A 27,145-nucleotide genomic window follows, 5' to 3' on the forward strand; every position below is an offset into this window, starting at 1 on the left:
GCGAGGGTCTGGCGCGGCCCTTCCCGCTACGTCACCAGGAGCCGGCCCGACATCCCGGATCGCCGCGGGGCCGCCCCGCGCCCCGCCCCGCCCCGCCGCGCACGCGCCACCACCGCCCCCGGCCCCGCCCCTCTCGCGCACGTACGGACAGAGCGCGCGGCCCGGCCCCACCCCCCGCGCGCACCGACCGGCGCCGTTAACCGGGACCGGGAGCCCCGCCCCGTCCCGCCCCGCGCGGCGCTGATTGGCCGGGGGCGGCCGCGAGCGCCGCTGGCTGGCGGCTGATTGGGCGGTTGGAGCGCGCGCGCGCGGCGGCGGCAGGGAGGGAGGGAGGGAGGGAGGGGCGCGGAGGTGCCGGCGGGTGCGCGGCGCGAGCGCCCCCTGGCGGGCGCGCCGAGCGCGACCGGAGACCGGGAGCGACTTGGGGGGGGGTGCGGGGAAACTGAGGCACGGGAGGGATAGAGGGGAAACTGAGGCACCGGGATGGGGGAATAAACACGGAGAGGGGTGGGGGAAATTGAGGCAGCGGGATGGGGAAACATTGGCACTGGGAAGCTTGGGGAAACTGAGGCACAGGAGTAGGAAACACATGGGGATGGATGGGGAAACAGATGCGGTGAGCAGCATCCCCCCCCCGCAGCAGCGAGCGCAGCACAAAACCACGGACACCGAGTTATGCCAGACTCCCGGGCGTGTATAAAACCCCAGAACAACAGTGGGTCGGTGACAGGGGGACAGCGGCCACTGGCCAGGCTGGGGACACCCCAGGGTCACTGCACCCTCTGTCCCCCATGCCAGGGGTCCGGGGTGCCGGGGGTCCAAGGCCACGGCGGGCTCAGAGCAGGGTGATCTCGCTGGGCGGAAGCGTCAGCCTTTTCTCCCGGGCACCCAGCAGCCTCTCCATGTGCGCGGCCACCACGCGGCACAGCTCCAGGCCCTAGAGGGGGACACACCGGTGGTCAGTCGCTGTGTCACCACCGTGGGAACCCCAACGGGGCTCCCCCGACCTTCCCAAGTGTCCCCGACCTGCTCCAGCTGCAGTTGGGTGATGCCCTGGGCCAGGAGGTCTCCCAGCGTGATCTCCACGTAGGGATAGCTGGATCCGGCCGTCGGCCGCTGCGTCCGTGTGGACTGGATCTCATTCAGCGAGAACTTGGCGATGGGTTCCTGGGAGGGGATGGGGGGGTGGCCAGTGTGCCCTGGGAGCCCCTCCAAGGGGATTGGGGACCCCAGGTTGCATGGGGCTTGGAGCAAACTGGTCTAGTGGAAGGTGTCCATGCCCATGGCAGGGATTGGAACCGGATAAGCTTTAATGTTTGTTCCAACCCAAACCATTCCATGATTCCATGTGTCCCACACAGCCCCACACCTACATGGGTCTCCTTGCAGAGGAAGTTGAGGCCATTCTGGTTGACAGCCAGGATACAGGGTGAAACAATGGCGTTGTTGCTGCAGCTCTGGATGTAGAAGAAGGACGAGCCGAACATGGGGTAGGCGCTCAGCAGCCCTGCAGGGCAGAGGACAGGCTCTCAGTGCCCACTGCCACCCCCACCTGCCCGGTCCTGCACCCCGGAGCAGCTAAGGGAATTGGGTGTCCGAGCGTGGGCCTGGAAGCAGCCCATCCTGTCCTGTCCTGCCAATGCATCCTGCCCTCCATGTGCAGCACCCCAGGCTCCACACAGGGTCAAGGGCTGCCTGTTCCAGCATCGCCCTCCAGGCAGCATCCCATCCCCAGCAGCCTTGCATCCCCAGCAGGACTGCATCTCCAGCAGCATTACATCCTCATTAGCACTATGTCCTCATTAGCATTGCATCTCTCAGCATCCTCTCCCTTTCAATATCACCTCCCCATCCCCGTCCCCATCGCTGTCCCCTCACCCAGGAACTGTGCCCTGGCCTGGTGGGCACTGAGTGCCTGGGCTTGCTGCACGTGCTGGGTCACCATCTGCAGCCAGGACTGGGGCTTCAGCAGGCGGAAGAGCTGCGGAGGGACGTAGTCCTGCATCTCCCGCCTGTGGGGAGCCTGGGATCAGGGCCAGCACTGGCCAGTGGGTCCCAAATCCCATGGGACATGTGTTTCTCCCCCCCGCCCCCAGGTGCCCTGTGCCCTGCATACGCGGTGGGGAGGTGGTGGCGGTCCTTGGCTCGGTGCTGGAGGGCGGCCAGCTTGGCCATGTGCGGGAAGTGCTGCTCTCCTGGCCTCACCGGTGGCAGGATGGTGAAGAGGCCCTTGAGGTAGTCAGGGAGCACCTGGGGGGTGACAGAGCACAGGGACACGGCTTGGGGACAGGGCACGCTCTGAGGGAGACAGGGAGGTGGCCCTGGGGGAGGCTGATGGGGTCACCCGACCTGGTTGTAGTGGACGGTGACGTAGAGCTCATTGTCGAACTTGAGGGGCTGGCTCCAGACCACACGGCGGCACCAGAAGGTGTAGCTGGTATCCCGGAGCTCCGTCTCGGCAGCCACATCCAGGATGTATTCCCGGCGGGTCAGCGGCCGCACACTCTGCCCTGTGCCACCACACGTGTGTACATGGCCACCACACCACCTGCATGGCTGTCCCATCCCATCCCATCCCATCCCATCCCATCCCATCCCATCCCATCCCATCCCATCCCATCCCATCCCATCTTGTCCTGTCCCATCTGTCTCATCCCTGCCAGCCCCTCACCTCTGTCGGTCACCACGAAAAGGATGTATTCCTCCAAAGCCTCTGGATTCTGCAGCCCCATCTCGCAGCACAGCTCCTCAATCACATCCAGAGCCACCTGGGCACAGGGACAGGTGGCTGGGACACTGCCATGTCCCCCTGTTGTGCTCTGGGCCACCAACTTGTCCTGCACTGAGGCTCATCCCATGAAGCTGCCCTGAGAAGGGATCCACTTTTCCCAGAGGATGAAGTCCCACAGTGGGGACAGCCAAAAGGTGCAGCCCCCCACATCCGCACCCTCTGGGTACCCACAACTGAGGTGTCACCATAATCTTGGGGTGCACTGAGCCTCCTGTCCCCTCTGGCTCACCGAGCACGTCTTGATCTTGAGGTGCCTCTCGATGCCGCCGGGCAGGAGGAAGAGCTGGCGCTTGGCGCTGCGTCCGGCCTGCACGGGAGGACACATTGGGGTGCAGGGGGGCCTTTCACACAGCAAGATGCCACAGGACACCCCAAATCCCACAGCTATCCCTTAGGAACCATCCCATTGGGACCATCCTGTCTCTTGCCCATCCTGCCCAGCTGAACCATCAATACCCCCACTCCATGTCCACAGAGCTCCATCCCCACTGGGGATTCCTGAAAGCTCAGGGCACACCCAGAGCAGTGAAGAGCAGACCTGAAGAAGAACTGTGCTCTCTTGGGGAGATCCCCAAAAAGGATCAGCTCAGTTCCAGGGTGGTGTCTGAGGGAGATCCCAAGCTCATGGGAGGAGAACCTGAGCCCATGCAGGTACCCAGAACTTCTGGGGGGGATCTCAAGCTGACACCAGCTTTGCCCCACCCCATGGGCACCCACAAGCCCCCAGCCTCACCACCATGGCCTTGAGCTCCATGCTGCTGGGGAAGAGGCTGCGGCCACCGAACTGCAGGGTTTTCCTCAGGTTCTGCTCGCAGGCTTTGGCGATGCCTGGCAGGAACAGGGACCGGGATGAAGGATGGGGCTAAGCTGTCACGCTGGCTCTATTAGAGCCCTTCCTGAGCTCTGTGACACCTGGGCTGTCCTTTCCCACTGCACACGCAGCACCCTGGGGTGTGCACGGCCCCTACCGTGGAAAGGCAGCTCTGGGTGCCTGCTAGCATCCTGCAGGAAAGCCATGAAGAAGGGCCGGAGCACCTCGGAGCACTTGTAATAGGCAGCGAGGATGTAGAGCAGCCTCCAGCCCCTCTGGCAACTGTCCCTGTGGGAAGAGCCAGGGCTGATCCCTTGAGCAGGGCGAGGGTGCCTGAGGTGGCACCTTCATCCTGGGGAGCAGTGCAGCCCTCTGCAAGGATGAGGTCCCCGGGTCTTCCCCCAGGCTGGAGCAGCTCAGCCTGGCCAAGGATATAAGTGTCCCAGTGCCAGCCTCCGCTGTCCCAGGTGGGTGTAGGGACTCACGTCTTGGAGCTGGTGTTGTTGGTGATCTGCTTGATGATCTGGCAGTACACCTCATCCCTCAGGACCTCGTGCTCTGCACACAGCTGGGGGACAGGCACAGCTGCCACCCATCTGCCACCCCTTGCCCAGGCCACCCTCAGGACTCACTGTCCCGGTGGTGGATTTACCTTGAGGATGGTGCAGACGGCGTCCAGCTCCGTCTGTCCCCGCAGAGGGTGGTCACCCATGAACTTCATCACGGCTGGGGACAACAAAGCCACATGGTGACACAGCTCAGCATGTCCCTTCCCCAGGGACGTGGTCTCCTGGGGGAGGTACCTCCTGGGCACATGGAGCAGTGGAACCAGAAGAACTAAACTCCCCTAGGACACCCCACCTGCCCATCCCAGTCCAGCCCCACCCTCCTCTATGGACAGGGCTGGGGACAGCTAAGGGACAGGGTGACAGGACACTCGTGCCCCTGCCTACCTTGGAAAGCCTCAGCAGCCAGTTTGTTGAGGCCACCATCCACAAATTCAATGAGTGACTCCTGAATGGGAATCTGGAGCAGGGGGAGAGGGCCAGGTCTGGGACCCTGCTGGGACCTCAAAGGGACCTGCAGGTGACAACAGGACAGGGGCACCCCAGGACTCCACTTCCCCATACCTTGGTGAACGTCAGCATCTCCAGCACACTTGGTGCCTTCATCCCACGGGAGTCCCTGGCAGAGGGACAAGGGGGCAGGTGGGCACAGGTGTCCCCATCATGGCATGTCCCTGTCCCACCACTGGACACTCACGTGGTCCCACGTCGTGCTGCGCGGAAATGCTGCTGGGCAAAGGCCAGCATGGGACAGGCCCCCATGACTTCCCCGAGCTGCTTGACGCCATCTCCCTCCGGACCCTCCGCAAAGGTGGCACTGGCTGGGGACACCTGCGGAGCAGGGCAATGGGCACCAGGCACAGCCAGCACCAGGGGACAGCCCCAGGCCAGGACCCACCTCAGTTTTTCGGTCCAGCTCCTGGGCAGCAGCAGTAGAGGCCACAGCCACGGCCACGGCCGCCGAAGCTGCCACCTTGCCCTGCTTGTCCCTGGGCTCCTCTTTCCTCTCCACAGGCAAATGCACGAAGTTGGGTGCCACGACGGGCTGGACATACTCAGCAGGGAAGAACCCTGACCTGCCGTGGATGGCCCCAAACTTCCACCCTGCGCCAGACAGATGGTGGAGATGGCCCCGGGCTGGCAGCCATGGGGTCACCCCCAAAATTATCTGCCTGCTCCCTCCTGCCTCTGCCCCCTTTTCAGGGATCTGGCCATGGGTTTTGGCTGGATGCAGCTGCAGTTTGGCATCACTCAAGGGAAAGGTACAGAGCAGAGGCCACAAAGCCTGTCACCTGAGGGACATGGGCAGCACCAGGTGCCACCCAGGGTGGAACCTGCAGGGGAGCATCTCCCTGCATCAGGTCAGTGCCAAAAGGACCACAAACCATCCTGCTGAGGGGTGACAGAGGCAGGACCCTGCCCCGTCGCCCAGCCTCAGGAGGGGACACAGCTCAGGGCACGCCAGGGACACACAGAGGGACAGTGTGGCACCCACCAAAATCCTGGGTGCCCGTCTTCAGCTCTTCCAGGTACATCACCTTCTTGCGGACCACACAGCCATAGTAGTGGTCTGCAGAGACACCATGGGGAGACCATGGGGACACGGGGTGTCACAGGATGCAAGGCAAGTGCACAGCCACCTCCAGAGCAGGGCAAGCTGTCAGTCTGCTGCCCCTGTGTCCCCCATTAAAGGCATTTTGGCATGGGGGGTCCCTAACCTCTCTCAGGGTGCTCCAGCGACTGCAGGTGGATGATATCCCCTTTGTGGAAGCTGAGCTGGCCCCCGTCCTCTGGGCTGTAGTTCCTCACAGCCACCACGTACTGGGAGTCCTGGGCACAGGGGGTCTGGCACAGCCCGTGCATATAGGGGCACCAACATCCCGCCCAGCACAGGGACTTCAAGCACCCACAGCCTCAGGACCATTCCCCCAAATCCATCCATGGTCCCATTCGCAGGGTGCCCTCCTCTGCCCACCCCAACCCTAGGCACACGGGCAGGGTCCAACCCCCAGGACAAACCCACCCTGGCCCCAGGGCACCCCCCACCTTCCTGAGCTCTGTGATGAAGTGGTCAACCATGACCTTGACCTGGGGAGCTTTAGGTGAGAAGAGGATGAGCTTCTCGCTGCGCAGGTTGAACTCCAGCATGTTCCTGGATGGGGTGGTCACGAAGAGCACATCGGGGTAGCTGGGGCAGGGCGAGGGGAGGCTGAAACACCTGGCATCTGTGGCACCCACAGCACCCACCCCACCCTGGCCACTCCTACCTGTAGGCCCGCAGCACCCGCAGCTGCTCCCCGGGGACATTGGTGCCCTTCACCATCCGCAGCAGCTTGATGCCAGTGTGGGACACGGCCAGGATCTGCACACCCGTCCCCACACTGCCCTGTGGGCCAGCACAGCACTTCAGCCAGGGGCACAGGGACACAGTGCCTGCCACCCCGACCTGCCCTGCAGGCGGACCCTCACCGTGGCAGGGAAGAGGCGGGAGAAATACACCTCGCAGCCATCCCGGGCCGCGGCGATGATCTCCCTCTTGACACTCTCGGTGGCCACAGGGCTGAAGGAGTCCAGCTTGTTTTCCACTGTGGGGAGGGGGAAATACCTCCTGTGAGCATCCCCTCCCCGGGGAGGATGTGCACAAAGTTCCCAGCAAAAGCAGGGATGCTCATGTCCTCCCCATGCCTGGCAGGACTGTATTGCAGAGACAGATGTGTGTCCCCCAAGCAGCTGTCTGAGACCTGACTCAATTTGTGATGTTGTGGAGCACTAAATTACAGGGGGATCGTTACTTTTGGAAACAAAACTACCCAGGGTTAAGCAGAGCCAGTCATGGCTTGGAGATAGCCAGGAGATGAGGATGGGCACAAGAGTGGCTGGATGTGACCCCCCAGGTTGGGGCCCCCCAGTGTGAGCCCCTCAGGCAGGGAGCAGCAGGACACAGGGTTACCAAAGAGGGATTTCAAGCGGAGCCGCTCCTCCTGGCTGATCCGGATGCAGGTGTCAGACAGCACATCATTGAAGATCTGGGAAAGGGGGTGAGGAGCAGTGGGGTTGTGTGGGGAGGAGTAATGCATCCCTCAGCCCCAGCTCCTCCACAGCAGCTCAGGAGGGAAGGCAGGATGGCCACAGTGGGATGAGTAAACCATCACCCCACTGGGAAATACCCCTTCTCCCAGGGGACCCTTGGGGGCTGCGGGGCCAGCTCGGTGCCTCACCTGCCGGAAGATGAGGTCGAGCAGCAGTGGGTTGTTGATGCTGTCCTTGGGGTAGAAAACCTGCCAGGGGAAAGACCAGGGCTTGGTGTAAATCCCCTTATCCCGGTAGGACCTTGGCACCAACCTGTCCCCAAGTGTCCCCATAATCTGTACCTCCTTCCGGATGAATATTTTCCAGGGCACGTTGTGGTAGGTGTAGAAGTCCTCGCTGCAGCTCCGGTGCAGCTGGGTCTGGACCTGCTGCGCCTCGGACGGGAGCTCTCGTGAGACAAAGACTGGAAAGGACAGAAAGCCTTGCGATCCCTGGGGGGAACCACCAACAGCTGCCTCCATCCAGGGAAACTGAGGCACAGGGAGCAGCTCTCGGGCTGAGCCGGACACAGCAGTTACCCCACCAGGCATCACCCTGTGCCACTGGGAGGATGAGGTGCCTCACTCCACCATGGCCCTCCCAGTGCCACAGCTCTGCCCAGCAATACCTGGAGGCTGTGTGGCTGCAGGACGTCCTGTGTGTGCTCGCAGCTGGTACCTGGCACTTGGCACCGGCTTCACCGCAGCCACCACTTCCTTGGGGCCCTGCGAGGCACAGAGGGGCTGTGGTCAAGTGCCAGTGACACCCCCAGCCCGGGCAGGGGGACACGGGGGCAGCCACATCCCTACCCCAGCTGATGGCACCCGGGCAGCTGAGAGCTGCTCCTTCAGGATCTGCATGGCTTCCTCGTGGGGGTCCAGCTTCTTCCCAAAGAGCTTGCTGCTGAGACAGCATCCCACATCACTTGTACCCCAGCATCACCGGCACCCCAGCATTCCCTGTAGCTGACACCACTTGCACCCCATCACTCGGTGCCCCCCAGCATTCCCTGCACCCCCTCATTCCCTACACCCCAGCATCAGGGCCAGCACATGCACCCGCGGGCAAGAGAAGCCCGTGGCTTGGCTGGGGTCCCAGGTGTGTACCTGTGGGGCTGGGAGCTGCGCGGGGCTGGCTGGCACTGCCGGATGATGTTGCGGATGTCGTGCGTGGGCCGCGGGAAGTGCTCCGAGTTGAGCCGGGAATGCCGCACCGGCTCTCCCGGCCACCGCCGGCCCACGGCCGCTGCGGAGTCAAGCACATGGCTCAGGGGCCCTGGCTCAGTGCCACGAGCCCCTGTGGCCACCCCATTGCACCGCGACCCCTTACCGGCTTTCTGCGAGTAGGGCCGGGGCTGGGGGACATGGGCTGGCGTCCCCTCTGCCGCTCTGCCCTGCAAGGGACACGATGCGATCAGCACCTGGCACCCCCAGCTGCTCCCGTCCCCAGGGGCTGCCCCAGAGAGGTGCCCTGAAGCAGAGAAGGGGCTCGACCCCTCCCGGCCCCGTGGCACTGACCGAGGGTCCGGGGGGCTGGTTGACATCTGCACGGCGCTGCGGGGACGGGTCTGGCTCTGTGCCTGTGATGACAAACATGAGAGCTCAGTCAGGGCTGTGGGGCTCTGGGCGCGGGGATGTTCCTCACACCAGGGGTCAGACAGGGAAACTGAGGCAGGGAGCTGGGTGGAGATGTGGGAGTGCTCGAGGCGCTCACCCCTCGGCTGATGCGTCTCCGCAGGCCCGGGAGGTTCGCTCCGATTGGCGTCAGCGCCGCCGTTCTCCCCTCCCACACCACCTCCTCCCTTCAGCCTCTTCGAGAGGATGGATGGCTTCTCCAGCTCCTGGGGGACAGGTGTCAGGGCACAGTGGCCAAGCCACCTGCACCCCAAAATGCCTCGGGCAGGGGGACATCCCCTCACCCCATTGCCGTAGGAGAGCACGGGGTCGAACAGGCTGTCCAGGTACCGGTCCAGACCCTTCTGGCTGCGCGGCTCCCCAAATTCCCCGTCTGTGAGGGGACAAGGGGTGAACCAGTGGCATGGCAGGGCTTCATTGCAGTGCTGGGGGACAGGAGCTGGGGGAAATGACGCCCTACCATGGGGGTGATTCGCCTCTACAGAGGGCAGTGTGGGGGCTTTCACAGCTGGGGGAGGAGGCACTTCATCCAAATCCAATCCATGTCCCAGCACCCTGCAGAGAGGGGGGAAGCGCTCATCAAGCACCCACTGGGTACCAGATTCCCCTCAGAGCCCACCCACCCCTACCAGCACTCATCCAGCCCGGTGCCAGGGTTCCCCCCACCGGCCCCACAGCGGGGCACCCATTCCTGCCCGGGTACCTACGGCCGGCTGTCCCTGCTGTGGCTCTCGGTCCCATCCCATGCGATGAGGAAGCAGGATTTCTGTCTGGGGAAGCCCCGGAGCAGCTCGAGGTCAGAGACAAGGTCCAGGACATAGTCGTGTCCAGCCAGCTCAGCCCACTGGGCACCCGCCTTCATAGCCACAGACCAGCCACGCCAGCCCTCCGACAGCCCCCTGCCAACAGCAGGACACTGGGGATGGACACAGGCTCCAAAGGGACACCCTGCCCATGAGCTGGGCACCTGGGCTCCCAGATCCTGGGGGCACCCAAGACAGCCCCAGGTGACACCGTGACCTGCTGGGTGGGTGGGTGCCAAGCCAGCACATACCTGTGCTTCAGGACATCCCCTGCCAGGTCCTCGCCCGTGCTCCAGGAGTGGATGGGGCAGGAGAATTGGTCACCTGGGGAGGGACGGGCAGTGAGTGGGTGCCACCAGTCCCCCCTGCCCGTGAGGGTGGTCGCTTTGGGACCGACCCTGGCCAACACCATGCCCCAGAGCCGTGCTGCTCTCACCGTTGAAGCAGTGCAGGTCGAGGGCCATGCTGGCCTGCTGCCGGTTCGCTGTCCACTCCAGCAGCGAGGGCGGGAAGGTGCGGGCGGCCGCAGCGCCCAGCTGGGAGCGGGCCATGGCGTGCATCAGCTTGCGCTGGCACACTGGCTTGTAGCCAGCAAAGGCGTAGTCAGACACAAACCTGTGAAGAAGGGATGATGCTGCAGGAGGGACATGGGCAGGGTCATGTGTGCCAGACTGGGACAGGGGACCACAGAGGGATTAAGAGCATCCCTGGAGGGATCTCGGCAGCATCCTGGGCACGTGTGCCAAGCTGGCCCAAGGCATCTTGGAGGAGCCTCAGAGCATCTCTAGTGGGATTTGGCCAGTATCCCTGGGCAGATGTGCCAGGCTGGCCCTGAGAAACCTAGAGGGGCATGGGCACGTATGCCAGCTTGGTCAGAGGGATCCTGAAGGGACCTCAGAGCATCCCCAACAGGACCTGGCCATGTGTGCCCAGCTGGCCCAAGCAATCATAGAGGAACCTGGTGGGGCCTGAGCAGCATCCTCAGGCACAGGTGCCAGGTGAGCCCTGAAAAGCCCCAGCAGCGTTCCCAGGCACGAGTACCAGTCTATTCCTGTGGGTCCCAGCCATTCCTGTTCCCCATCCCAGTGCCCATCCCTGGCTCACTTGAGCAGGTACTTGTCGAAGGCAGCGGACGGGGGGAAAGCGCTGAGGCAGGCAGCCAGCAGCAGCCAGCCCCGCTCCTCGTTGTTGACGTTGGTGTTCCGCCAGACCTGGTTGGAGGCTTGTGCCAGGAGCTCGTCCCGCAGCCCTGGCACCGACAGCCCCTTCTGCACGATGTAGTTGCCGAAGAGGGTCTCCTGCAGGCCGCCCAGCCCCGGGTCCCCCATGAACCGCAGGATCTGCCACAGGGACAGCCAGGTCCTCCCTCTGGCTCTGGGCACGGAGCAGGCAGGGGACTGCGGTGATGGATCCTGTCCCATCCCACCTACCAGCTTGAAGAGGCTGAGAGCCTCGTGGCACAGCTCCTCATCCAGCCGGGTGAGGGGGGCTTTCAATGGGGCCGTCAGCATCCCAAATGCCGGTTCCTGCCGTGACACCCGCACCCATGGCTACCTGGGGACAGCCTCAGGCCACAAGGGGCTGGTCCCATGGTGCTGAGCATGGTGTTGATGCTGGGTGGAGACTGTGGGGCTGCCAAAGGACTGGGGTGCAGGATGGGGTCAGCAGCCTTCCGGAAGTGGGGCAGGGAGGGGCTCAGGCTGTGCTGGCAGCACCAGAGATGGGTGGTGAGGCCCTGGCACAGGTTGCCCAGAAAAGCTGTGGCTGCCCCATCCCTGGAAACATTCAAGGCCAGGCTGGACAGGGCTTGGAGCAACCTGGGATAGTGGAATGTGTCCCTGTCCGTGGCGAGGGCTGGAAATGGGTGATCTTTAAGGTCCCTCCCAACCCAAAGCACTCTGTGGTTCTGTGGTTCTATGCCAACACCTTGGCAGGGCTGAGAGCCTTATCCGGCCCTGGTGCTGTCATTCAGGATGCCGAGGACTGGGAAACACAGGACAAAAATAGGGATGAGGAAGAGGAATGGGGCAAAGTGACCGTGGGTGGGGCCGGGGTCCCGGGAGCAAAGCGACCTGGTCTCCCGCCCCAGCGTTCCGGATCCGCCCCGCGTCGGGCGTCCAGGAGGGCTCAGCGGGTCTCTCTCCGATAACCTCAGCAGGGTCCCCCCGGCCTCTGGAGACGACAGGAACCCACGGGGAGGGAGGGAGGTGGCAGCCAGTTCCCCACAGCACCACAGCCACCCCGGATCCAGCCTCTCTTGCTACCCGTGGTGTCCCCAGCGTGTGAGCCAGGGCAGAGCCCGGTGGGACAGTGCGGGGACCCTGAACCTCACTGCTCCACCATGAGCGGGGTGCCTGGGACTCCCCAAAAGCTGTCTGCCCATCGGAAAAATAAGCTCCCCGCTGCCGGGCCGCGGCGCCCGCCTTACCTGGAAGTGGCCCCGCACGTACTTGGCCATGGGGTAGTCGTTGATGTCGAGCGGGAGGGTGAGCTGGGGGTCGGGCTGCAGCGCCGGCGGCGGCACCAGCACCACGCAGCCGGCATTCACCTCCCGGGCGGCTGCGGCACAGTGGGAAGCTACGGCACGGCCGTGGGGTAGGGAACAAGGGGCTGGGAGCGATGGCGGTGCAGGACCCGCTCACCTGCAGCAGCCTCCAGCAGCCCCATCAGCTCGGCCGGGATCTCCAGGTGGGTGACATCCACCACCTCCCTCCGTGTCAGCTCCTGCCACCGCGGCACAGGGATGTGCCCACTTGCAGTGCTAGTCCCTGCCCCAGCACCCACAGGTGCCAAGGCCAGGGGCACAGGGATGGGCGAGCACGTGGCAGGGATGAGGGCACAGCAACACGGGCTGCACGTGGATCACACTCCCACCGGTGCCGCACGGCTTTACCTGCTTCATCCTCTCCTTCTCCTCCTCTGCCCGCCGGCGAGCATCCTCCTTCCTCTGCAAGCAGAGCAGCCATGCTGAGTCCCACCGGAGGGAGGGAGACCCTGAGGCATCACAGCGCCCTGGGGTCCCACTGGCCCCCTCCAATATCACCAAAGTTTTCATCCCGAAGAGGCACTGCCCATTCCCAATAGGACACAGAGGAGGTGGTAGGGCAGCATGTGGGGGGGGCTCACGATCTGGAGATGCCACTGTGCCCTCCCCAGACCCACCACTGAACATGCAGCAGCGTGGCAGAAGGTTCCCTGGAGCCCCCAGGATGTGCCAGCCCCCAGCTCACCTTGAGGTACCTCCGGCGGTTCACGTAGATGTGCACCAGCGACCTGAACTTGATGAGCGTGCGCCGCATGCGCCGGTACCGCTGCCTGCAGGAGGGCACCCGTCACCTTCTGCCACCCACCAGTGCCCACCTGCCACCCCCCCGGGACCCCCACCTGGCCAGGTATCCCCGCGCCCGGGTCTGCAGGAGGACGATCTTGCGGCGGAGGGAGCGGAAGCGCCGCTTAATGAAGAAGGTGCGAGCGTAGCGCTGGAGCGTGAGCGCGGCCAGGTGATGGGCACGGGCTCGCTTGCTCTCCAGCGCCTGGTACAGCTGCTCCTTCAGGAAGAGCTGGGAGCAGGGGTGAGGCTGTGAGCTCCCCACCTTGGCTACCACCCCCAGGGCCTCGCTGGAACCAAGTCCCCTCCCGGGACAGTACCTTGGTGACGCCGACATAGTACATGCTGGGGTTAACGGGGCAGAGGCTCCTCAGCATCTCCACACAGTTGGCTCCGTTGGGAATGACATTGGACCACATATCAACGAGGCAGCGATACCTGGGTGAGCCCATGACACTGTTACTGCACAGGGACACCAGCACAGACCTTTGCCGTGGTGACAAGCACTGCACCTGGAGATGCAGCTTCTCCCAGAGCTGTGTACTAACACAAGGGGTTCCCAGCTCCCACTGTGGGGCAACCCCAGCCCAAATGCTGCCCCCCAAAACACCCACAAGCTCTGTGGTCTCCCCTCGCTGGGATGGCAGTGCCCAACCTGCAGCCCACAGGCACCTGTCGATGAAGACGAGGAAGGGGATGCGGATAGGGAAGCCCTCCTTGCGGATGCGGATGGTCTCCAGGATCCCCGAGTACTGCAGCTGGGTTCTGACCACGTCGGCCTCGAAGAGCCCTGGCTCCTGGGGAGGGCATGGGGAGAAGCATCAGCAACTGCATGGACAAACCCCCACCCACTGTGTGCCCACCACTCTCCCAGTGCCACCAGGGCAGCACAGGCACCGGCACGGGCAGGAGAGCCCCGGCTCTCACCTTCTTGTTGTTGGGTTTGAGGCAGCGCACAAAGAAGGGGTTGCACCTGTGGCAGAGAAACCCTGTCAGCCACACAGGACAGGGGACAAAGCCAGCCTGGCCACCTCGGGCTCAGGTCCAGCTTTCACCCTGCTCCCAACAGCCCAGTGCACAGCCTGGCTGCCCACCCTGCCCACCCTGACCTCTCCATCTTCTCCACCAGCTCCAGGAGCGACTGCTGGAACCGTGCGGCCACAGTGGGAGCCTTGTACCGCCGTGTCCTGGTGCTGCTCCTCCTGATGAGGCTCCTCTGCCGGGCCATCACCTGGGCATGGCCGAAGAAGAGGTTGGCCACCACCTTGGAGAGACGGGAAACGTTAGAGGGGAGGAAGGTGGCCAGGATGGTGCAGCTCTCCCGGATCCTCTTTCCAACCCGGCCACTGCTTTCTGCCCAGCCCTGAGCAAGTCGCATCCCCTAATTGTGGCTGGATTGCCTGGGTAGGGATAGGGATGAGGATATGGATAAAGACAGAAAGCACAAGAGCAGCCCGTGTGCCTGTTTGTGCCAAATGCTTGAGGGGTCAAAGCCCAGAGGATCCCATGGGTGGAGCCAGAGGGATCCTCTGCTCCTGGTCCCCCGGGGCTTCACCAGCCATGGGCACACACTCTTGGGGACATGGAAAGGGATGTATGAAAGGGGGCTATAGGTGCCCAGTGTCACTGCAGAGCCAGGGCCAGGCAGGGCCCTACCTTGGTCCTGCTGCTGAGGAACAGGTCCAGCACGTCCTGACGGACCTGGTCATAGTTTTTATCCAAAAACTTGTGAACCTGGCAAATAGCAAAACCTCTTCGTGAGGAGCCTGGCAGGGCGACAGGGTGAGGCAAGGAGCTGCAGGACCCCAGCCAGACCCGCTGGGATGCATTTCTCTCCTTGGTGCAGGATCAACCTCCTCTTTAAGCTGCCTTAACAGCCCAGCTGGGCATCCCAATGTCACACACCTGGTAGGTCACCTTCCCTGCGTAGTGCTTGATGGTGAACTCGGGCAGTGGCATCTTGGGCTTCGTGTAGAGCGGGTTTGTCCCGTGGTGGTAGTGACACTTCTGGAGGAACGTGTGGTCAGTGGCCTGGGAAGGGACACAGGAGTGAGATACGGCTCGGGCAATTCAGCAGCAGGTTGGAACTAGGTGACCTTCAAGGTCCTTTCCAGCCCAAACCACTCTGTGATTCCATGATGTTTCTATGATTCTTTGGGCTTATCCATCCTGGAGGAAACCAGGGAGGTTCCCAGGTTGTCCAGGACAGCCCAGAGCCATGGTGATTCCCCAGCCACAGTGACCTCCCAGTGCCAGCTGCACCTCACCACCAGACACCCCCTCACCTGGGGGAAGCAGCTCTGGTCATCCAGGATCCGGAGGATGCCGTAGGGCTTTTGGGAGATGAGGTCAATGCAGGGCTGGTTGTCGCTGAAGGGGATCTCCTTCCACTCAATCTGCTCCCGGAGGTACTCCTCCTGCAGGGCGGGCACTGGGTCAGCCTAGAGCCCCCGGCCCCACAGCAGTGCCCAGCACAGGGGCAGAGCCCAGCACTGCCCACCAGCCCCACCTGCTCCTCCTGGAACACAATCCTGTTGAAGAAGAACTGCAGGTACTCATTGGCGTAGTTGATGCACAGCTGCTCAAAGCTGTTGAAGGTGAGGTCCTGCAAGAAGGAAGATTCATGGAGCCTGGGAGGATGGAGCTGGGATTGAGCCAGGATGGAGGTGGGAGGAATCCTGCTCACCTCGAAGCCGTAGATGTCCAGGATGGCGATGGAGAGGGCCTCCTGCCGCGGGTACACGAGCTTGTTGATGCGGTCCGTGAGCCAGCTGAAGAGCAGGGAGTAGAGGGTCTTGGCAATGGCATCCCTGGGAAGGGGAGACATGGGCAGAGTGCTGAAGCTCTGGAAGGGCACCAGTGTATCCCACTGCCACAGCCAGCACCCACCACAGCATCAGCTTTAATCACCACAGAGTCTAATCCACACACCATCCCTGGGGATCAGAGCCCCCCATACCCTCCTGCTGTGCAGCCCCCCTTCCTTCTACCTGGCATCCACGGCGCTTTCAACAGTCAGAGGGGTAAAAATCTTCTCCCGCAGCGTTTCCTGGTTGGGAAATGGTGTGATGGAGTATCAGCAACTTCAGCCATGGTCCCCAGGGTCCAGGGACCCCCTCCCAGCCTGTGCCCCCTGCACTCACCGTCACCTTGAAGGTGATGGCTTTCTGCAGGCCCTCAGGGGACACCTGCAGCAGCTCAGCCACCGTCCGGATCTCTGTGGCACTCACCACCGTGGCCACCTCCTGGCAGTCAGTCTGCAGGACACAGGGATGCCATGGGATGTGATGATCCCCCATTTGCCACATCCCAAATCATGCCTGAGGAGCACGGCCCAGCTCCCTGTGGGCTACCTCGTATTTCTCAAAGTAGACGTTGCCCAGGTGGAGGACAGAGGAGAGGATGCGGAAGATGCTGTTCTGCTCATCCACACTGAAGTTCAGCACCTCCATGGTGTTGAGCAGCCGACGGAAATCCTCAGCGTCATCCTTGCCGGGAATCTCGCAGTTCCCACCCTGGCACAACCCCCTCGGTCCATCAGTGGGTCCGGGCGGGGTCAGCACCCAGTGCGGGGGGTCACCCCCACCCTGAGCATCCTCCTCATCCTCACCCTGATGACTCAGGGACCCACCAGCACCCTGAGGTTGGGCAGCCCCCCAAAAATGAGGCTGGGGGGGGCTGGGGAGGGGACACACTACCTGGTTCAAGTAGTAGTAGGTCTCGGCGCCCTGCAGGCAGTACCGCTGCCGCTGCTGGGACGGCAGCCCTGCCAGCATCTCGTAGAAGATGTGGTAGTTGCGCTCGCTCTTGGCCTGAGGAGCAGAGTTCAGAGCTGAGGAGGGGGCGGCAGAGGGGGCAGAGTGGGGGGCAGAGCCCAGGATCCCCTCATCACACACCTGGAAGACCACGCGGGACTTCTCCAGCAGGTACTGCGAGGTTATGGCACCGCAGATCAAGCCGCTGCAAGGGTGAGAGTGGGCACCCGGCTGGCAACCTCGGTGTGGGCAGGGGCTGTGGCCCCCCAAGGCACCCAGCCATGCCACAGTGCCCCCCAAAACATTAGGGTCGGTGCTGGTCCCCAAGTGTCCCCCACCAGGGATGGTTGGGCAGGGAGAGGTGTCTGCACCTGGCTCGAGCACTGCACCCCAGGGTGATATCAGGTACCCCCCTGTTGGGATCAGTGGGGCCAAGAGAGGATGGGATGGGATACGAGGACAGGGATGGGGACGGAATGGTCAGGGTGGCAGCCCAGGTCACAGTGTCTCTGCCCCTACGCCAGGGACAGCCACCTGTCCTCAGGTGCCATCACCTTTCCAATGCCAGGTTTGTCCCAAAAACATCCCGGTGTGTCCTCCCAGAGCTGAGGGACAAGGGGCTGGGTTGGGCTGGACACCCTGGGGCAGCAGGGAACAGGGTGGGAGCATCCACACGGATGTTACTCAGCATTACTTACTCCTCCAGAAAGATTTCCACAAATTTCCCAAACCTGCTGGAATTGTCATTCCTCACGGTTTTGGCATTGCCGAAGGATTCCAGCAAGGGGGTCGCCTCCAAGATCTGTCGTGGTGATGAGGAGAGCTGGGGGGGTCAGCCTTGGCACCCGACACACCGCACAACATCTCCAAGGCTAGGGCAGCCCCTTTGTCACCCTGCCACCCTCCCTGCCACCCCATGCTGCATGCAGACACCCGTGGGTGCCCAAATTTGAGGTGTGCACCACAGCCAGGTTAAATGAGGATGTGGGAGAGCACAAGGATTCCATCCATGTGCAAGCACTGATTTCCTGCTGTCCCTCTTGCCTTCCCCCCTGCACCAGGGGTGCCATGGCCAAGATGCCACCACAATTCTCTGTCCACCTGAACCTTCCCAGCCCATGTGTCCCCTTGGTACCTCTATCTGCCATGGTCCAGGTGGAAGCATGGGGACAAGGAGAGAGCAGCAGAACCATGAGGAGAGATGGAAGAGAGTTCTGGGAGGTGGGAGAAGAGCTTGGGGACGTGGGGACTCAGGGATGTCTCCAGGGCAGCATCCTACCTGTGGGGCAGTGCTGCGTTTCTGGCTGACGGCTGCCAGGTAGCGCAGGATCAGCTTGGTGGCTTCGGTCTTCCCTGAGCCGCTCTCCCCACTGGAATGCAGAGCAGGGGCACAGCCGGGGCTGTCACCAGCTGAGCAAGGGCTGCTCACCCCAAAACCCCCCCAAACCTCCCAGCACCCCACCCCAGGGCCAAGCCAGGCTGGTGGCAGTAACACAGTGATTAGGGTGGTGTTGATTAGGGCCCACCCCAGGGGGCTGTGCATGGGGACAACCATGTCCCACCTGATGATGATACACTGGTTGTGTTTGGCATCCATCACTTTGGAGTAGGCCACGTTCGCGATGGCAAAGAGGTGCCTGGGGTGGGGAGAAGCAGGAGGGGTGTGGTACCACGCTGCCCGGGCACAAGGACGCCCAAAGTGAAGGGTGGGAGTGACCCCATCCCCGCAGGGCATTTGGGGACAGCCTGGTACTCACGGCGGGTTCTCGCCCAGGGCTCTGCCCTCGTACTGCAGCACCTGCTCCGTCCCGTAGATGTTGCAGATCCGGTATGGGTTCATCGACACCAGGATGCTGCCGATGTAGGTCTGCCAGAGAGAGAGGTGTGGGGCTGTGAGCCCTTGGAGGGTGATGACTCCCCAAAGACCCCACACCTGCAGCCTTTGGGGAATGCCGTGCCCCTCTATGCTTACGTAGATGAGCTGGCGCTCGAACCGCGTCCGGAGGTTGCTCAGCACCGCAGCCTCCTGGAGGTCCCTGGCATGGAGCAGAGGCTGAGTTAGGGGGTGACAGGGGAACAAGGGAGTGTCTGCTGTCCCCAGAGTGTCCCCTGCATCCTCAGACCCAGGAGGCTGAAGCAGAGCCCATGTTGGGATGAGATGGGGTGGGATAGCAGGGTCAGGGGCGTGCAGTTGAAGGCTGCAGCCCCATTGTCCCACACAGCACTTAGTCATGGTGCAGGGGACAGGGACACTCACTCCAGCTGGGTCATGTCCTCCAGCCCGTCCTCCTCCTGTGGCTCCTGGTACCGCACGATGGGCAGGCTGCACAGTGACTGCATCTGCAAGGAGCAACCACCCCATCATGGCAGGGATGTGCCAACACCCTCAGGTGTCCCACCCAGTCACCACCACCACCCCAAAACGCCATCTGTGACCCCAAACCAGGGGACACGCAGTCAGCAATGGTGGGAACCCCAAGAAAACACCCCACAGCCCCAAAACCAGTCCCCCAGCAGGAGCACTGTGTGTCAGGTGAGAGCAGCAGTGCTGGAACACAGGAACATGGGGCCACCAAGGCTGCCTTGGAGCTGGTCCCCGGAAAACCTGGTCCTGAGGATCCCGCTCCCGCTCACTGTGGGCATCACCTCCAGTGGAGGCGATGGAAGGGGGCTGAGGCTTCTCCCCCCGGCCACGCGCAGAGGTGACGCGGGACGGGTGTCACACGGGAGCCTGCGCTGGCGCCCGGCCAGGCGGTGGGCAGGAAAGCGGACACCCCGCCGGGTCACCGTGCCACCTGCACCTGTCCCCGCGGGATCGGGTCTCCGCATTTCCATACGCCAGAATCAAGTGTCCCCAGCGGGGCCGCTCGTGGGGGGATACACAACAGGCGATGGTCCCCTCTTCCAATCTGCTCCCTACGGGAGGACCCCCGCCAGCACCCAAACCACCCACAGCCATTTACCCGCCACCCTGGGCACAGCAAACCCCTCGGCACCGGTGCCTTCGAGCCCGGGAGAGCCATCGGCCACCTCAACTCGCCACCCCGCCCCGGGTCCCGCCGGCTGCCAGCTCACCCCCGGCTCCATCCCCCCGAGGGGGCTCCCCGCCCGCGTTACCTTGCTGCGCCAGGGCTGCTTGGTGCGCAGGTACCCGTCCGCCCAGGGGTGCCTGTCCCGCCAGCCCCCCGCCGGCGGGCGCTGGCAGAGGTATCGGGCGAGGTCGGCTCCCCACTGGCTCGCCCACCGCCGGCCGCGCTGGGTGGGCTGCTGGGGGAGGCCCTGCTCGGCTGTCCAGGCGTCGGGCATCTCCCGCACCCGCACGACGTGCTGCGTGGACCAGTGCTGCTTGTACATGCGGGATGCGCGCCGGAAGGAGCCCAACCTCTGCACCTGCGGCGTCACCACCGCGTAGCGCCCCGCGCCCTCCTCCCCGGCCGCCCCGTCACCCTCGATGGGCTCCGCTGGCCCCGGGGGACGAGCGCCGTGGCGGGGGACGACCGGAGAGCCGGGGGCTCGCCCGTGGGGGGGTGGGAAAGCGGCACGACGGGGCGGTGAGGGGCTCCGGTTGCCACGTGGGCTGGAGGGGAGGATGGGGCGCCCGGCGTTGGCCCAGCCCCGGCGTCCCGAGGGTGGGCTCGGAGACCTGCGGGTGCTGCCGTCCCGCCAGGATGGGCGCCGGGGCAAGGAGGGAGAGCGAGTGGAGGGATGGCGGGTGGGTGGTGAGGATGAGGGGGCTTTGGTGGGGGCCATGCTCCTTACGAGCAGCGAAGCCAGGGACTGCGCCACGGAGCGCCCCTTGGAGGGGCTGCGGCCCCCCGCTTCAGCAGATGGCCTCGATGGTGGGGAGGGGGGGGCCATCCCGGCAAGGGGCTGCCCGATGCGCTGGATGAAGCTTTTGGGGGTGCTGGGAGCGGGGCTGGGCGGAGGGGGCACCCCGGCGGGACCCCGCGGGGCACCCTGCCAGTGGGGCAGCTCCTCATCCCAGGAGGGGGCGGGAGGGCCGAGGCGGCGGCTGCCGGGGCGGGACGATGGTGCCAGGAAGGGGGTCCTCTGCAGCGGCTTCACCGCCTTGGTGGGGGGCTCGGGAAGCCGGGGCCAGGCCTGGGGGAGCGGCAGCCCGGGGGGACTGCTCCGCCGCGATGACAGAGGTCTCCCCGCCGCGGGCCCCCCCGGGCGCCTCCCCCCCGGCCCCGGTGAGCGGGGGGCGGCCGGGGCGGGGAGCTCGGGGCCAAAGCGCCGGAGGCTGGCACCGAGGGAGGGGGATCGCCGTGGCCCCTCGCCCCGCGTGCTGCCGGGGCGCGGCCGGACGGGCGGCGGCGACGGGGAGCGCCCGGGGTTGGCGAAGGGGTTACGGAGCGACGGCCGGAGCGCAGCCCCCGGCTCCCGGGGAGGGGGCTGCCCCCAGGGCCCCGCCGCTGGGGAAGGGTCCCTGGCTGGAGATGCTCGTGGCGCGGGGTCCCGGCCCCCCAAACCGGTGCTCTCCATCCCCGCCAGCCTGCGGCTGGAGTGCCTGTAGGAGGGCTGGGGGGTGCGGGATCCCCGAAGTCCTCCCGCACCCCGCGACGGGCGGCTGGGGGGAATCGAGAGGGATCGCTGGAGGAACTGCCCTAGAGGGCTCCCGCACGCCCGCGCTGCCGAAACCCGGCGTCCCGGGGATGCCGCGGGGCTGGGGGCTGCCGGAGGCGGCGGCGGCTCGCACTCGTCGTAGTCGTCCTCGTCACGGGCGGCGGGCAGGTGGGGGGACGGCGGGAGGGGGACGTCCAGGCGGTCCCTGCCGAAAAGCTTGACCTGGGGCCGGGGGAAGAGCCTGAATTTCCTGTTGAGGGAGAGCTTGGAGGAGAGCGTCTCCCGCATGCCCCGGAGCGAGGAGGCGCTCAGGATGGAGAAAGGATACTCCTTCTCCTCTTCCTCCTCTTCTTCCCACTCCTCGGGCTCCTCGCCCTCAGCAATCTCCTCCAGGCCCAGGGCGTAAGGGTTGCAGGAGGATTGGGCATGCGGCGCCCACCCGCCCTCGCTGTACTGGATGCGATGCTCAGGGTACTCACCCCCAGGGTACCCCCCATCAAAGGGCTCCCCAAAGTCCTCATAGGGGTCCCTGCTGTAGCCGAAGGGCCCTGCCACCTCCTCACCATACTCTGGGTCACTGCTGTACGGGTCGTAGAGGTTGAGGGGAGACCCATCACCAAACGGTCCCTCATCCTCCAGCTCTGAGTAGCCATAGGGGTGCCCTGCCCGGTCACCGTCCTCCCAAAATCCCCCATAGCAGTCATACTCTTCCTCCGTCTCGTAGCCAGGGTATTCAGAGTAGGGGGTCGGCACCACATCCTCAAACCCGTACCCTGCTGGGTAAGCTGGGCTCTGCATGTAGCCTTCCTCCTCCTCGGAGTAGTTGTGCCGGGGGCCATAGGCTCCATCCTCCTCCTCGCTGTAGCCATGCCATGGGCCATAGGCTCCATCCTCCTCGGCATAGCCATGGTGGGGGCCATACGCTCCATCTTCCTCCTTGGCGTGACTGCGCCAAGGCCGATAGGCTCCATCTTCCTTCCTGGCATAGTCACGGTGGGAGCCGTAGGCGCCATCCTCCTTGCCATAACCTCGCCGGCGGCTGTAGGCTCCGTTCTCCTCCTCGGCCCAGCCGTAGCGCGGCACCGTCGGCTCCGCGGCCGCACGCTGGGAGCGCCGCTGGGAGCGCCGCCGGGACGGCCGCCTCACCATGCTGCCTTGCCGCGAAGTGCTGGGGGCCGACAGCCCGACGCTGCCAGGGATCCGCTTCATGTTGGCCCGGTGCCTGAGGATCTCGTCTTCCGCTGGGAACGGCAGCTTCTTGGCACCGATACGGGACAGCCAGGCCGTGTCAGGCACCCGGCTGCCCCCCACCAGCCGCCCGCGCCGGGAGAGCACCTTCCTGGCCAGCCAGCCTGTGGCGGCGGCCGCCTTGCTCAGCACCTGCGCCCGTGGCTTGAATTTCCTTTCCGGGCGCCGGCGGAAGAGCGACGCGCCGTCCTCGGGGGCCTGCCCGCCCCGCCGCAGCAGCAGGAAGGATGGCTTCGATGGTGCCTCCTTCTTGGCCTCCTCTTCCTTCCTCTTCTTGCCCACGCGCTTGAAGCGCATCATCAGGTTGGAGGTGGACTTGAGCACCGCCTTGTTCTTCTTCTTCTTCCTCTTCTTGGTGCTGTGCTTATGCAGCCCCCAGAAGAAGCGGGATGTGTTCTTGAACTGTCCCTTCTTGGGCCGACGCAACCCTAGGTTCTTGAAGCCCAGGAAGAGCTTCGAGGTGCTGCGGAGGCTCCGCTTCGCCCGGGCCTTCGGCGGCGCTGCCGCCTCCTCTTCGGCTGGGCCGGCTTCCACAGATTCTTTGGGCTGGCCCTTGGCCTCTGCACCCTTGGCCCCTTTCTTCTTCTTGTCTGTTGCCAGCCCCATCACCAACTTGGAGGTGCCCTTCGTGTTCTTCTTGGCTGCTGCAGCATTACTCTCACCCTCCTCTTCCTCCGTCTCCTGCTGTACCTTCTTCCCAAGGCCCAGTTTCTTCGCCACTCCTGCCTTGGGCAACCCCTTCTTCTCCTTCCCCTTCCCCTTCTTGGGTTCCTCTGCAGCCACCTCCTCCTCATCCTTCTCCTTTTCCTCCTTTTCCTTCTCCTTTTCCTCTTCCTTTTCCTCCTTTACCTCCTCCACCACCTCCGTCTCGCTCTCCTCTGCCTTCAGCAGCTCTGCATCCGAGGCATCCTCTGACTCGTTGGGATCCTCCTTCTTGCCCTTCTTGCCATCCTTCCCTTTCCCTTTGCCCGCTTTCCCTTTGGGCTCCCCCTTCTTGCCGACCATCCTGGCAGTGGCGGGCGCTCATGCTCCGACCCCAGCGGGGCCCTTGGAGATGACGCCCTGCGCCGGCAGGAGCCTGCTCCCGGCACACCGGCCGGCTCCCGACCCCGCCGCCTGCCCCGGGGGGGTATTTACCTGTGCCCGGGTTTGGCGAGGCACATGCCCGTGCGTGGCTCCCTCGGGCGCCGGCGGCCGCCCGCTTGGCATGGCGCTGGGGCGGCGGGACACGGCCCCGGGGCAGCCCGGCGGAGCTGCTCCTGCCTCCCGCGCACCCCGCGGATCGGCAGCGCGGTGCCGGTGGCTGGGCTCCGGCTGTAACCCAACCACCAGGCTCGCGGCAGCATGAATAATGTAAGGAATGCACCACGCCGGCCCCGAGACTTTTCCGAAGGAGCAGGGAAGGGCCCCTGCTGCTGGGAGCATCCCCTCAAGGGGACGCTGCAGGGGACAGCACCGTTAGCCCAAAACGGGATCGTGCCACCTCTCCACGCCTCGGGGCTTCCTCTGCCCCTCTCTGAGGAATCAGCCTCTTCCTCCAGTCAGCACGGAGATGGATGAAGCCCAGGGATCTATTAAGCCAAACGGCGGCACCAAAAAGGAGGTGGGAGCAAGGTGGGTGCCCAAGGCAGCAGTGGGAACACACCCAAGGGGAGAAACGCAAGGGAGGGACCCAATGCCAGACCAAACTCCACAGCCCCGCTGGGAAGCACTGAGGAGCCCAGAGCCCACGGGGGCACTCCTCATGCCATGCCAGGCGGCAGGTACGTGCAGAGTGCCACACGTGCCCACACACAGCTGGCAAGGGGGGCTGCATGTGCCACACGTGTGACCCGCGGCAGTGCCAGCAGCGTGCTTGGGCACACACGTGCCCAGGCGCGGGGTGACCACATCAAATGTTAATGCCAGGCCTGGATTCCTGCGGCTGCAGCTCATCAAAGTTTAAGCAGCAGCGGTGGGAACTCGCTGTCCCACATGGATCACCCGCAGGCAGCAATGGGGCTGGTGTGGGCAGGGGCAGCACCTGCTGCACCCCCTTACAGGGGATATGTTTGGGGAGACAGAAGCATCCAGCTGTGCAGCAGCTGGCAGAACTGAAGAACCAGCAGCAGCTGCTGGACTGAACCCACTGGTCTCTCCCCAGGATCAGGAGATCCCATGGCTGGCACCTCCTGGCACTGTGTTCTCCCCAGCTTGGTCCCTCCTTGCCACATCTACAGTGGAGGGGCATCCACTATGATCCCATGGCTTTGCCTGCTCCCTGCATTAATTTCTGGGATAGAGACATCCTGGTCTGCACAGATGGAGGCAGCTCTGGAGTGTAGGGAGAGAAGAGGGACAGAGTGGGATGAGAGGCACCTAGCAGGCATCAGGAGAGGGTCTATGGAGTGACAGAAACACAGGATCAGTGGGAGGGAACATCAGCAGAGCCCAAGCCACACAGGAGCATCACCCTGTGGGAGCCCTTCCTGGCACTGGCACAGTCCATGCACAGGTCTGCCATGGCCACAGGTCTGCCATGGGCCATACGGGGCTGACAGAGCCTGCCCTGCCAGGGGCAGAGGCACCTGCCCCACACCACCGTCCCACCCCTCCTCCCGACATGGGCACACAGAGCCTGGGCACCCCGATGTGCCAGGGAACCACCTCGGACATGGACACAGCCCTTCCCTCTCTGCTGGCAGAGAGCAAAGGGGTACCCGGCTGGCGAAAAGCTGCTGCTGGTCACCCCCTGCATCCCACCCCTCGTGCAGTCCTTGCCACCATCCCACTGCTTTCCACGGTCCCTACCTCTGTTCCCCCCAGGCAGGGCAGCGGCCGGGGCAGTGCTCTCGGTGCCCCGGGCGCTGGCACAAGTCCCGTGCAGTTGCCATGGCTGTGCCCATGGTGCCTCCCTGCACACAACAAGGGCCCTCCGAGAGGGGGGATAAAGGGAGAGAGAAGGGGCTTCATTCCACACAGATGCTGCCTTCCATGGTCTCAGCCTCCATACCAGACCCTGAAAACACCTCCCCATGTTCTTCATCCTGGGCATAGGGTTCACCTGCCTTTGGCAGGGCAGAGCTGGGCAAGAGGCTTTTGTGCCCAGATGCAGCGGGATGGACACAAAGACAGGGGGTGGGAGGGGCACCCGCACTTGGTGGCTGTTTCCAGGGCGTCTGGGCATCGCTGCATCCAGCAGCAGTGCACAGGAGGGAAACCTGTGCGGTGGGGGGATCTCTGTGGTGGCAGTGGGTACCAAGGCTCTGGTAGAAGATACCCAGAGCATCCTTTGGTCAGGTCAGTCCTGAACAGCTCCAGCCACGTGGCTGAGGCAGGGAAAGCCACCTCACCCGAGGGACACGGCCCGGGGCAGCCCCGTTCCCACTGCCACAGCCTGAGGCTGTGCCATGGCTGGATGCGGGGAGGGGATGAAGACTTCGGCCTCGGGGGTTCACCCTCCCCAGCCCGGCAGGACGCGCGGCTGCCCAGGACTGTACCTTTGGAGTGCCGGCATCGGCGGGCAGAGCTCCAGAGGCAGCAGCTCCACGTCTCCGGGCAGGTCTGCGGTCACCAGCTGGCCCCGGGTCCGCTTACAGCCTGTTTCCAGTTACAGCCGGAGCAGGGCTCCGTGCCACCACACCACACCACGCCGGCCCCGGCGCTGCCGTGCCTCCCGGGAGCTCCGCGTTCTGGCACCACGGAGCCAGCCCAAGCACCTCCCGGCTGTGGCAGCACCTCTCAGCACATCCCCTTCCCTGTCTTCAGTTCTGCGTCATTGCACATCCACTTTCACACACCTGTGAGCAGGTGAAGAAGCCCAGCCACAGCTCTTGCCACTCCAATCACAGCTTCAGGGATGCTGGGAGCATGGGGATAAGCTGGACCCTTCCAGCAATGTGACAATGACACAGCCATCCAAACCCCTGAGGCACTGCAGGATCTTTCTTTGCTCCCCCAAGCACCCATCACCCCCCTGACCTGGCTAATCTCCACCCTCTCCAGTTCCTGCCTCCAAAATGAGGATGGGGACCCAGCATATGAGCAATACATGGCAATCCCTGCCTGCCAGCTGCTGCCTGCTCCCCACAAGGGAAGTGTTATGGGAGAAGATAGGCCAGAGCAGATGCTGGAAGCACAGACCAGCTGGGCACGATGCTGGCGTGCACCCAGGAATATGCTGGCTGGCAGCCCTGGAGCCAGGTCACAGCCCTGTGCCATCACCTCAGTCCCAGAGCCAAGCCCAGGAGCTTTTCTGGGGCAAAACAGCCCTGACGTAAAAGGAATGTGGGGAAGGGGTGGTAGGAAACACGGGGTAGAGGGTTCCAGAGAAGGAGGGGGTGCTCAGGGGAGGCCGCTCTGCTCTGGAGGGGAGTGGGAATGTGCAGCTGTGGAGAAGGTGGGAAGGCAGAAGGTGAGATAAGGGAAGATAAAGACAAAAAGCAGACAGGCAGGAACAGGCAGGGACAGGCAGAGGTGAGGGGACACCACACACCTTGACCGGGAGAACCTGAACTGCATTGTTCACTTAAAATCCACCATCACACACAAAGGTCCCTTCCCGGCCAAGCCACCGCGGCACCTGCAAGCCCACG

The 27,145-nt window shown here is 64.0% G+C and overlaps 1 protein-coding gene across 1 annotated transcript; it reads right to left on the reverse strand.

Annotated features, from left to right (window-relative positions):
* Positions 1-816: 816 nt before the first annotated feature.
* MYO15A (myosin XVA) lies at positions 817-23,576 on the reverse strand. The gene is made up of 64 exons (XM_069029847.1): positions 23,421-23,576; positions 19,875-23,372; positions 19,015-19,097; positions 18,730-18,793; positions 18,515-18,624; positions 18,320-18,394; positions 18,037-18,127; positions 17,456-17,559; positions 16,899-16,962; positions 16,701-16,814; positions 16,356-16,517; positions 16,146-16,259; positions 15,993-16,051; positions 15,689-15,812; positions 15,512-15,607; positions 15,288-15,419; positions 14,908-15,033; positions 14,659-14,736; positions 14,112-14,266; positions 13,930-13,975; positions 13,675-13,799; positions 13,323-13,440; positions 13,059-13,234; positions 12,905-12,989; positions 12,568-12,621; positions 12,317-12,398; positions 12,103-12,233; positions 11,105-11,200; positions 10,779-11,014; positions 10,111-10,289; positions 9,926-9,998; positions 9,579-9,770; positions 9,332-9,426; positions 9,156-9,244; positions 8,951-9,077; positions 8,755-8,816; positions 8,567-8,630; positions 8,344-8,482; positions 8,047-8,137; positions 7,866-7,962; positions 7,540-7,661; positions 7,387-7,446; positions 7,119-7,194; positions 6,638-6,753; positions 6,436-6,554; positions 6,215-6,356; positions 5,887-5,998; positions 5,664-5,738; positions 5,067-5,272; positions 4,866-4,999; positions 4,733-4,787; positions 4,556-4,628; positions 4,255-4,328; positions 4,088-4,170; positions 3,760-3,890; positions 3,525-3,619; positions 3,021-3,098; positions 2,672-2,768; positions 2,350-2,510; positions 2,117-2,250; positions 1,879-2,012; positions 1,374-1,507; positions 1,027-1,167; positions 817-937 (listed from the first exon to the last, which is right to left on the reverse strand). Exons 1-64 carry the CDS (start codon positions 23,574-23,576, stop codon positions 836-838), a joined length of 10,416 nt encoding a protein of 3,471 aa, XP_068885948.1. The 3' UTR covers positions 817-835.
* Positions 23,577-27,145: the final 3,569 nt, after the last annotated feature.

The sequence above is a fragment of the Aphelocoma coerulescens genome, chromosome 14 (genome assembly GCF_041296385.1).
Source record: "Aphelocoma coerulescens isolate FSJ_1873_10779 chromosome 14, UR_Acoe_1.0, whole genome shotgun sequence".
NCBI lineage: Eukaryota > Metazoa > Chordata > Aves > Passeriformes > Corvidae > Aphelocoma > Aphelocoma coerulescens.

Excerpts from the sequence above, each read along its gene's own strand:
- MYO15A (XM_069029847.1), bottom strand. The coding sequence starts at position 23,576 with ATGGTCGGCAAGAAGGGGGAGCCCAAAGGGAAAGCGGGCAAAGGGAAA. Across the intron at positions 10,290-10,778 it reads TTCGACAAGTACCTGCTCAA|GTTTGTGTCTGACTACGCCT; the intron begins GTGAGCCAGGGA and ends CCTTCTTCACAG. Across the intron at positions 4,329-4,555 it reads GGCTGCTGAGGCTTTCCAAG|CCGTGATGAAGTTCATGGGT; the intron begins GTAGGCAGGGGC and ends TGTTGTCCCCAG.